At 39.5% G+C, this 11,539-nt stretch overlaps 1 protein-coding gene across 1 annotated transcript; it reads right to left on the bottom strand.

Annotated features, from left to right (window-relative positions):
• Positions 1–1,591: 1,591 nt before the first annotated feature.
• Positions 1,592–10,140, bottom strand: LOC102217345 (solute carrier organic anion transporter family member 1C1-like). Its single transcript, XM_014469571.2, has 15 exons — positions 9,949–10,140; positions 9,504–9,613; positions 8,190–8,331; positions 7,971–8,103; positions 7,232–7,356; positions 6,988–7,134; positions 6,633–6,731; positions 5,991–6,254; positions 5,753–5,917; positions 5,267–5,462; positions 5,000–5,165; positions 4,650–4,834; positions 4,157–4,221; positions 3,968–4,085; positions 1,592–3,867 (listed from the first exon to the last, which is right to left on the bottom strand). The coding sequence occupies exons 2-15, from the start codon at positions 9,552–9,554 to the stop codon at positions 3,654–3,656; spliced, it is 2,070 nt and encodes a 689-aa protein (XP_014325057.2). The 5' UTR covers positions 9,555–9,613; positions 9,949–10,140; the 3' UTR covers positions 1,592–3,653.
• Between the last annotated feature and the right edge of the window lie 1,399 nt (positions 10,141–11,539).

The following is an 11,539-nucleotide window of genomic DNA, read 5'->3' as shown; positions in this document are numbered from 1 at the left end:
CACAAACTTCAATGTACTGGACTGAGTTCATCCCCTGTTAGTGTATGATTAGCAGAACCAGCTTGTGCTTCAAATACAGCTTTGGGTGTTTAAGAGCAAATCCCTACCAGGCTAACTGAGGCTCACCTCAACAGTTGTCACGTTTTACCAGAATACCCCATTATGCTAGCGCCACCATGTTTCACTGAGAGGGTGGTGTGTTCAGAAAGAAGTACCATGTCAATTTTACATTATTATGCCATTGTATCTGGGTAAAACTGTTGGTTTGTGGTCTTATCTGACCACAGTACCTTTTGCATCGTTGCTGTCCTTGTGTGCCAAACAGCATACAAAGTTTCTCTCAGAAGTAGCTTCATTCTTCTAATTCTAATATGAAACATTGTACCCGTTTACACCGAGCTGCTCTTCAGATGAACTGCAACATATTTTCAGCCGGTCGCTTACACGACACCAGTGACTTTCTGAAGTATCAGAGTAAAACTTTTCTGAAACCCCCCTGGAGGAGAAGTGCTCTGCTAAAGCGCACGTGCAGATAACGACAAAAACAATGGCGGACAGCACGGTGTTGTTTTGTTGTTACTCAACCTGCTCTGTTTAACACAACTTCTAATAAGAGATATATTTACTTGAGCACTTTGGGAGACGGCGATAGCAGGTATTAGGTAGGAACAAGTGAGGTGGAAGCTAAGACGTGCTAAAATCGCGGCGCCATCTAGTGGCCTGGTATTGCAACTACAGCTGAGTCAAGGTGTCGAACCGATTTTGTGATAGTACAAAATTAACCCCGAGCACAGGTGGTTGACGCAGATGGAAATGAAGCAGAGGGATTACAGACAAATCTCGTTAAAATGCAAAGTATTCATCTTTAAATAGCCACACTTCTTCTGCAAGGACAATATCTACTCAGTCCCAAACCCATCGTGACCTAAATCCTGCTTTTATTGCTACAAACTACTTTTTCCCCCCCCTTTTTGCTTTTTTTTTCAATGGACACTTTAAAAATGTTTATTTTTATAAGCCAAATGGGCAAAACCCTTCTTAAGATTTTGCTTTTACACATCTTTCTAACAACAACAACAAAGCATCTGCACTAGATTTTATTTAGGAGTATCAGAGTGAATGAGACAAACAGCAATTATCAGATGCTTATTAGTAAAAAAATGTGTGGCATTGTTTTCCTTCCATAATCATATGCTATTTTGTGTCGGTCACTCACAAAGAATAATAATGAAATGCATAGAAATTTGTGTTTTATAACGTGACAAACTGTGAGAAGTTTCAAGTGAGATTAATACTTTTGCAAGGTACTGTTTTCAGCTTGGACAGACTTACTTAAAACCACAGTAGAACGTTTTTCTGCGTGTGTAGAGCACCACCTGCTGGTAAAATTTTAATTTAGGCGAAAAATAAATGCATTAAGCCTTAACATGTCTGCACTTTTGGTGCGTTTCAGTACAGAACATCCAATCGTTGCTCATCCTGAAATCTTAGTTTCCGAGTGTCACAGAGGGAACATGCTCAAGTTCAAACTCTGCTTCTGGTCCAATGAAAGCAAGAGGAGGGCTATTTGGAAAGAACAAATAAACATAGAGACGGTCAAGGTTGTTTATTGTGAGTAGAGCAAGAACAGAAAAGAGGACTGGAGCTACTGTTAACAACTTTACTCGGAAAATGATGCGATACCTGGAAATAGTCTTTGCCCGTTTGGTAAAAGCTTGAAAATCAGGGCAAAACGCCCGGAAAACAACTGTGTGAGGGGTGAGAGGAAATTCCAGGACCCAGAGGCCAGTTGGGTTGCAACACTGTTGACATTTTTTCTTTTTTTAGAAGAAAAAGAAATTAGGTCTGCTTGACCTAAGTGGTGAAACAGACCAACCTAATTGTTAAAGCCCGATGCAAAACTGCCCACTAAAACTCAATCCATTTAAAAGAAATTTCTCATAAGGTGCATTTGAGTTGTTCATATACCCCTGACAGATTTAGATGTAAAATTATTTTCATTCAACCAAGAATTTTGATTCAGACCGAAGATAACCTTTTTCTGATAGCTTAAACACATCTGGGGTATGAATAATTCTGGACTTATTTTTAGATTTTCCACCAATAATCCACCTAGCATAAAAACATTGAATATTTTTAGGACAACTGGTAAAGTTGATCTTTTATTTCTTTTTTTAAGTATTTTTGGAAAAAACTTAAGACTGTACTCAGAATTGAACAATAAGTAACAAGAAAATGTTTTTTTTTAAATATATATATATATATACTTTAAAAAAACCCCAACAAATTTCGAAATGTATGATTAAAGACTACCTAAACCCCAAATCAACAGTCTTGTGTGAATTTGTTTAATTCTGCAATATTTTAGCGTAAAACCGTGCAAGTGCTGCCCTCCATGGGTTAGATGGTGCTACTGCAGTTGGTTATAACGGTACATCTTGGTTGAGGTCACAGCTCGTGTATAAAATCATTGTCAACTTTATGGCATTTAGCAAATACAAATAATATTCATAATCTCAACTGACCTGAAAACAGGAAAACTTTATGCTGACTTTCAGTCACATGCTGTTTATTTCAGCATGTGGCAGGCATACTGAAAGCTGACTAAGACTATATTTAAAAAATGTTTCATTCATTGTCATTCAGGGCTGAAAGTGAATGTGAGCTTCTATATTTTTCACAAGACAGGAGATATTTTAAAATTGCTCATTTATATAGTAGAAAAAAAGTCTTAGAAGTCAGTATCTTAATTATAATAAATTAAGACCAACTAATAAACTTATTGTCTTTAATGTATATTCATCTGTTCAAAGAGAGCGGAAGAAGAGAACCTTAAGCAATATATATGACATATTAAAATAAAAAAGCATCTAACTTTCTTTGTAAATCCAAATTATTAACAGTGATTATTAAGTCAGTGCCGTATGACAGGATGTTACAGTTGCAACAAAGTATAGGAAAGTAAATTACAAAAACAAGCTTAGTGCTCAGTCCAATGGCTTGCGGTTCACAATTCAAACAGTGGCTCACTTTACGACATTTATATTTATAATTTTTTGTGAAATTATTTAACAAAAAGAAAAACTGCAATGTATTACATAACAATTACGTTGACACACAATGCATTGTTGGGACACATTTCAGGATTTTATTTGACTTTAAAATAAAACAATGGTTATCAGTGGGTATAAGCTCGTAAAAATGGTTTCAGGAAGTGAGGTAAAGGAGGACTGATAGCCTCCAGTGCTAAAAAACAACAAAAAAAAACCCAGACACATTAAAATGACTCATGAAAGAATCAAGAGGCTTTCAGCTTCAACGGTGTGTAAAACTGTAATTTTTAGAATCTTTTTAATATTTTATATACGTACATCTATTTAATGTTTAAAACTGAACTCCATGAAAAGTGACTTGAGTTTCAGATCAAGCTGCTTTGACTGTTTGGACAAAGATCACATATTTTTTAATGTGAGGTAATTGCTCTAGTTGGGACTTTTATTTCTAGAAAAAGAGAGAAAGAAGAAAGAGGTGAGCTGCTAGAAGGCCAAACAGTGATAAAACTGTACCTTACCACATTTGATCCAGTTTGGGAATGACCACAGCACACAAGGGTCCATCTTCTTTGCACAGTGATGCGGCCTTCTTGTAATATGTTAAATCGAACTCTCCTTGTTTTCCTCTTCTTTGTTCGTAGAAATGCTGATGTTTGCACATCCATTGTTCTGTGTGTTACCCTCCAGTGCGTTGTCTTTGGCCTGGTTCCTCAGAGCTAGCTTTTTCTGTCTCTTGATGATTTTAACGTAGAGAATTCCCCACAACACATTGGCAAGGAAGTACAGTCCCGTTACCAAGCCTACGAAAGTCATTCTGAAAGTAAAGCGTGTTATAAAAACATTGGTTACACATGTGCCGGATTTTATTTGCCGCGATTTGTGACGTGGCTGGCAAGGCCAACATCTGTTCTCACCTAAACGCGTTGGAATCATAAAGTCTACATGCTCCGCGTCCTCCACATTGCTTCGTGCCCCATTTCAAACAAGTTCGATCGATCAGTGCTCCGAAATATATCGGGGGAGGGATCCCACCTGGGAGGTCACGTCAAATGTCACCACTGTCGTTACTAAGAACTGGTGCTTGTTGCAGGTGCAGTACTCACCCAGAGTTCTCACAATCAGGGTCTGCATACCCAAGGCCAAAGACTTCAGATCTGGCTGGATGGATCTAATTCAGAGAAGCACAACGGAACATTACGTCAGAGAATAAAAGCATGAAATTTAAGAAGCGGAGGTTTGTTTCTTGTGGGCAAGTAAGGATAAAATAATTAAATATAGCCAAAGTTAGACAAACCTATTTACATTTATTTTGTAATTGCCCTAACTTAAGTTTTATTGCTGTCACTAATGTTATCATTTTAATGCTTAATGCACCGATTTGGCATTAACATTATGTCCCACTGCCTAAGTCCGGCAACTTTTAGATGTCTTTCTGCTTTAGCCCACCTGGCTCCAATATTAGCTCACTAGCTGAGCTTTGTAAAGCTTGACTGCATGCCAGTGAGGCAGTTTCACTTGTTAATTCAAGTGTGTAGGTCAAGGGACGCATCTAAAACTTGCAGGACTCTGGCCCTCGAGGGATTGATTGAGTCTTACCTGAGTAACACAATATATCCCGGTGTGGCCCCACAAGCAGAAATGAAAGCTCCCGCCACCGTCAAAGCCATGTAGATTTTAAATTTATAATCACAATCGCTCTTCCTCGAACACTGGCCCAGCACAGCAGACATGTTCGCAGCAGGGGTCATGAAGTCCCCAACACAGGTACAGTTATGAAACACCTGAAGAACAAAAACACCAGGATCTAATGTAGAACAACTTGTGCCTTCGGCTGAATACAGCTGATACGGATTTTGGAGATCTACTACTTTCAATCTTCAGAGTGAAATCTGTAACTCTGTCTTGTCCATGTGGATGAATTTTGTGTTGGTGGAAAAAAATCTCACCATTGCTTTTCCTGTCCCAGTGGCGGTCTGGCAGCCAGCCAGGCAGGGAGAGGCGTACGTCATGCCGTTATAGGCGCAGACTGGATCCCAGTGCTTCATGGAGCAGGAACAGCCCATGTTGCACGGCGACAAAAGTGTGGAATAATTGTAGGATACTTGTTGATAACTGGACCAAAGCAAACATGTGCTGTTTGTTGGAACATTATTCATTGCCAATGAAGTCAAGAGATTTCATCAAAAAAAAAACAAAAAAAAAAAACAACTCACCCTTGATATGCAACAGTCAAACCAGCCACCTCTGCATTGTCACAGTGGAAGAAGCCCTGCAGGGTCAGCAAAGAAAAGGCTCCAAGAGATGCAGTGATGGACACTCTGGCTGCTCCAACTACACCCAGGTTGAAACGTTTCAGCACAAAACCACCAGTGATGATGCCCAGAGCGACTGCGGGCAGGTTCATGATGCCTTAGTGGTGAAATGTAGAGAGGGTTTATAGGACAGAAAGGATGATTCCTTACACTTTCTAGATGGAAAACAAAGGGTTGACAATGTTGAATAACCACCCAGTCATCAAATGCTAAATATAGCGTCCAGATTTTCTAAACACTTGCTCAAAGGGAGATCTCACAGTGGGTCATTAAGTGCTTACATTCTTGAGTTGATGTTATCACACACAATCACACTTCCCTTTCACAACATCATTGTTCCAAATGCAGGAAAGTGAAGAGTGAGCGGGGGCGGGGTGAGCGGTGTACCTATGAGAAAAATGGCCTTGGATGCCGCCTGGCCGTAGATCTGCTCCATGAATTTAGGTTTGAAGGTGATCAAGCCAATGAAACCATTGACAGCAACCAGGTGGGTGAGAATCATCATGGAGTAGATGCTGTTCCTGAAGAGTCTCTTCAGTGAAGGAACAAAATCTGGCAAAGAACAAAGCACTTAAGGAGATTACTCTCAGCTCTTAGTGTTTTTGGGGCATACAACCAAAACTACCTTTAGCCATTTCCTTAAACGTGACGGCCTTCTCTTTGTCTTCACCATCTTCGGTTTCATCTGGTAGGAAACTCTCCTGTTCTGGCCCAGAAGCTAGCTCCATGCTTTTGTTGCCACCTTCTTCCTCTTCCCCCTGTTTCGGCAAAGACTTGGGCAGGAAGAAGAAGGGGATGCTCGACAGCAGAATCACTGCACCAGTCAAGATGAAGCCCAGCCACCAAGCTCCCACCCAGCGGGAGTCCTTGTAGTTGATGGTGATGCTGTCTGGGGAAAAGGAAGAAGGATCATTGTTGGGTTCGGACGTTTGTTTTTATGTTGTTTCTTTTTGTCTGATGAATTTCGGAATTCCCAGACAAAATCTCAATAAGTGCCCATGGATGTAAATTCTTCCTTGGGAAGCTGTAGGTTTCTTTAAAACTCTAGTCTTGATATCCAATGTGGTTGTCATTTAAAACATCGTATTAACAGGATATGAATTAGTTGTTCTCCACTGAAACATTTAGGTACTTAATGATAATATACCAGTAAACATGCAGCTATAGTCTGGATTACATAAGTAGATCCTATCTAATTACTCAAAGGAATGCTTTAGCTGACGGCAAGCCGGTTTCTCCTTTATTCTCAGAATGAGATGTCCCATACCTAAATCGACAAATCCAATGTCCACGTAGGTCTTGGCAAGGAAGGACCCCAGCATGAACCCAAACATAGGACCTAATATTCCCGTTGTATGAATGCAGGCTAGCACAGAAGAAGAGAAAAGGGGAGAGGGTGTTATGGATCTTGAAGGATATTTCACTTCTATGCTTACGCACAGATGACATCCAAATATAAAGTCTTACATAAATTGATCAAAAATAAAGGTGGGCTGATAAGAAGCTGAGAGTTGGCTATGAAGATGTATGGTGTAAGGGAAAACTAAAACGTATGCTGATCCTATGCACCGTGCTAAGCCAAAGCATGCTGTAACCCTAACCCTATAACAACAACAACAAACCCAAATAGAAAGGAGTGTTCTCGTGTTTGGAAAAGTCATCCAGATAGGATATTCCCAAAGGCATGATCGGCGTCTCTCCAATTCCACGCAGCACGTTTCCCAGGAAAACGTAGATCCACATGGAAGAGCCGACTGCCTTTTCACAAGCTGGGGAGACGATGACCAGCAATTAAACTCTTTCTGGCAGATTTAGGACCAACGCTAAAGTGCATGGAGGTGAATTTCGAAACAAAATACCAGCTACCTTTCATGGCTTCTACATCTGGGACTTCATCCTTCTCATTCAGGCTGTGGTTGGACAAACATGGCAGGATGTTTTCTGTGCTGTTGACCTGAGTGTTGTGTGACATACTGGTCTCATATTTATATCTAGAAAAAACAAGAATAATGTAATCTGTACAAGATTGGAAAACATATGAATACTCCTTTTCTTTTTTGTTGTGATATATATATTGATTAGCTAATTTAAACACCTGCTCTACTGATGAGTTGTCAGAGAGTTGGTGTCACTTCTTTTTCTTTTATTTAAATAAACCGAAACACAATGAATTTCACAGCACATCTAAATGTTAAGGTTGTCAAAGTCAAGCTGGCATAACTGACCTACTTTCCTCTGCCTTGGTTTATTTTTTTTTAACTAAAATGTATTCCTGACCTTGTTACCTTGTTGTGTAGCATTGACAATTAGCAGCAAAGCAGTGAGCCCTTTTCTTTCATATGTACTTAATATTTAGCATACCATATTGATGTGACTTGTCAGCTAAAACCAATGGTAGTCATCATCAGCGAGCATTTTATTTTTTTTCCCCATGTGACATCACAGTGCAACGTGTCTGTAAACGACTTATATCACTGATTTTACTTATAGAAGTGCTTTATAACTGGGTAAAATATAATACAGTTCCTTGACAAGCTAGTTGTGAAACATATAGATTTTTCTTTTTGGAAAAGATGTAAGCAGAGTAAATGAGATTTATACTAACGGGCCCTGCAGGAAGTGCGGCAGTGCAACAATGAACGATCCGGCGGCCATGACCAAGCAGCCGATACCAATCAGCCTGGGACGATGGAGCTTTGCACCAAAGTAGCTCACAAAGGCGATCACCAGCAGGTTTCCTGTGGAGAAAAATGAATGCAGAAAACCATTCATTAAAGGAGTAGCTCCAGGATTTCAGAATCCAGAACATCTTTACTTCACGTACCCATTTCAAAGCTGCCATCTATGACCCCAATCAGAGAGCTGGGGATGTCGAAGCGTCTCTCAATCTGGGTGATGGAGCTCTTCATGTAGGAGCCACCAAAAGCTTTGGCAAAGTACACAAATGCCAAAGAGACAAGGAACAGCTGCAAAATAATATTAAAAAGTTGTTAAGCTAAGTTGCCTTTAAACACACTGGACAATCTCAGACGATGCGCACAATTAGTTCATGGGTCTAAAATCCAAAATGCACCGAGTGCCTTTAACTCCAGACTAAAAACCCACCTGGTTAGAGTTGCAATCGAAACATCATAGATGAAACATCAATCAACATGTAGATGTGTAACAACGTCACTTGTATGATGTAAACCATCTTTAACTGCCTTGTGGCTGAAATGTGCTGTACAAATAAACTTTGATCGATTGATTGAATATATGAGGACAAATCTCAATAAGTCTGACACATCTTCAAAGAACCCCAGCAACTCTTTTCAGTACCAATTAAAAAAAAATGCTTTTGGTGTACAAAGCTTTTTCTTTATGTGACTGAAGGTGATGAGTGTATTTTACTTGAAAGCACCAAGTTTGTAACACCAGCAGTGTTCATATCAGACCACTCTGTAATATACAGAAAAAAATCCTGCTTGGTGTTGACTTAACCCCAAACCGAACGTGCAGATTTGGCCTAAGGCAATTGGATGATGTAATAGGAGGAGACAATTTATGATTTGTTTACAAAACTATCTCTTTTTTTTTTTTTATTAGCTCAGACCATGGCCCCAATTTGCTTTAGTTCTGACACCAATAATAATTTATGAAGATTTGCAGAAAAAAACTCATTTGAGAAGCTTATCCAACTTTTAACATGCCGGTAAAAGTTGGGTAAGCTTTTACCGGCAACCAAAGCGAATTGGTTTTCCAAAAGGAAATCAAATCCTTTCCCTTTGGAAAATAAGGTCCAACATTATTTTGTGCTATTACTAACGATGCAATATATTGTGTACACACAAAGTCGTACATGTCATGTACTCTGATAAACTCTGATAGCATTTTGATAAATACTGCTACTAATTACTCTTGTTTGGTACAAATGAAAATCACCAAGAGAGTACAGTATAAATCTTAAAAATCAGCCCCTATTTTCTTACAAAAATAATCAATATGCATTTTATTGATTACACTCAAATAGATGTGATGCATTATTAAATTGCAGGTAAAGTATTCTTTCATAGGCCTTGGATTTGGCAAAGGCTTGACCTTTTTGCTACTTTAAAGTCCAACATGTGGTAATACAGGCAAAAGGTAGGACTCCGCTGACCTTGAGCTGGGAGCAACAGGCCTGGCGTGTTTTTTTGGACTCCACGCTCATGATGCTGCTTCTTGTTCAACTGGACAGAGAAAAGGAGGAACAAAACGATCCCAATAGCCCTGCAAAGTTAGAAGTACAACATGTTAGCTGCGAGCGAGCTTTTACTAATTTGATTATTTTTGTTTAATAGACATAAAACTATTTTATTCCCTCACTCTGTAGGCACTAAAGAAAAATGTTGAAGCTGCTTTTTTTTTTTTTTTTTTTTTTTAGGACAAAAACACCTTAATAGGTTTAACTTTTCTTTCCCCCGACGCCACTGACATTCTCCTAAAAATTTGTCTTTTTCAGACTTTTATGTTTCTGATTATCGCTGCAACTGGTTCTATACTGAGCTGCACATCCTAATGAAGAGATAGAGATGAAAAGAGACAAAACTGTTGGGAGTATTTACCTGAAGTGGTGGCGTCCCAGTTTGAAGGATCCCAGCTTGGTGGCTTGTCCTAACTGGCAGGAATCAGTGCTTAAAGCCCAAGTCTTATCTCCAAATTATAAAATCACATGTAATCAGTAACTCAGGCACTCATGTTGGTCTTGTTGATTATGTCAACAAAAGGCCACCCAGGCCTCATGTAATGGTGACACGAGCCCCAGACTCAAACAGAACTGCGACTGAGCGGCTCGTCCAATCCCGGTCCGAGCGTCAGGCGAAGGGTTCAGAGGTTCTCCGAGCACAAACACAAGCAGACAGTCACAGTTGTGCACATCCTTCTCCGTGAAACATCACAGGCCTCCCAAGCAGCCATCCTTTTGAACGCACAACAAACAAGAGAGCAGCAGCAGCGCGCCGCTGAGTTGGCCACGGTTTTATTGTGTGTTTGCGTGTTTCGGAGAGGAAGGCCGGACAGTAGAGCTGCTAGCTGAAGAATGGCTCGGAGGTAAACAGGGTTGAAATAACGGCAAATTGAAAAACAATAGGGATTTACCTTACCGCCACACTAAAGTACAGCTGCAGTGTGTAACCATTATTATATATATATAATAACAGTATATATATATATTTACATATTTGTTAAAACTGTTACCATGTTGTGACAAATAATCAGCGCTGACTAGAAACAACCAATCAGAGCCTGGAGCAGGATCTTAGCACTGGCCTAGCCTAGCCTAGCCTGTCACGAATGCCCAAGCTAGTCAGTGTAGCCAACGCTGACAGCAGATAAACAGTTTTCCTGGAACTGTGAGTTGTTTTTCCACCATTAGCATGTTGTGCAGCACTTACACAAGATTGACTGACCGCATTAAGACCCTCCCCTCGGCTCTGATTGGTTGTTTTTGATCGGATGCGGTGCATTCCATCTGATGGCAATAGTGGGAGGAAGAAACTAATTCCTTGTTTTTCACAGGATAAAACACAACTGTTATTTTCATTGTATATTTTTGATATGTGTGAGATGTTAATCAGTTAGCTATTGGTACTTGTTGGACAAGGTGAACCAAATGTTCTTGTTTCACATGGAGAACAATAAGTGATAAGAATATTTACATCTCCATCTCATTGTCATCAGCTGATGATCTTTTGAGGAAGGAAGCACCAGTTAGCCCCTGCTAATTCTACCAACCATATAGCAAAAATTAGACCCCCTGATGAAAAACTGGACTCACCATTTCTCTTCAAAACATTAATAGAACATTTATTTCATACAGCAGTGACAGTGCATTTGCATTCAGCTGCACAATCAACAAAATTACAAAAGAAAACGATGCATAGCCTGGTATTTACATTCAAATTTTTAACCTTGGTTTTACAGTCTACGTTAGTGGATGTTACATTTAACAGCTAAAACACAATACAATCAATTCAAACTTGAAAGTAAACCCACGAGCTTGTAGTCTACTGCTTAAGTCGTACTTAACAACACTCATGCTTATGCTAATGACATTTTAACTGAACACAAAAAATAAGGTTATGTAACAAAAAAAGTGTAATACTATGCTTACAGAGCTTTTAAAGCTCATTAAAATGGGTATCAGAAGTAGTAAAA

Source organism: Xiphophorus maculatus, chromosome 17, assembly GCF_002775205.1.
Source record: "Xiphophorus maculatus strain JP 163 A chromosome 17, X_maculatus-5.0-male, whole genome shotgun sequence".
Lineage (NCBI taxonomy): Eukaryota > Metazoa > Chordata > Actinopteri > Cyprinodontiformes > Poeciliidae > Xiphophorus > Xiphophorus maculatus.
The sequence above is the reverse complement of the archived record's forward strand: the minus strand, read 5'-3'. Positions and strand labels throughout refer to the sequence as shown.

Excerpts from the sequence above, each read along its gene's own strand:
- LOC102217345 (XM_014469571.2), bottom strand. The coding sequence starts at position 9,554 with ATGAGCGTGGAGTCCAAAAAAACACGCCAGGCCTGTTGCTCCCAGCTC. Across the intron at positions 7,357-7,970 it reads CCGCACTTCCTGCAGGGCCC|ATATAAATATGAGACCAGTA; the intron begins GTTAGTATAAAT and ends TGTTTTTTCTAG. Across the intron at positions 6,732-6,987 it reads GAACACTCCTTTCTATTTGG|CCTGCATTCATACAACGGGA; the intron begins GTTTGTTGTTGT and ends CTTCTGTGCTAG.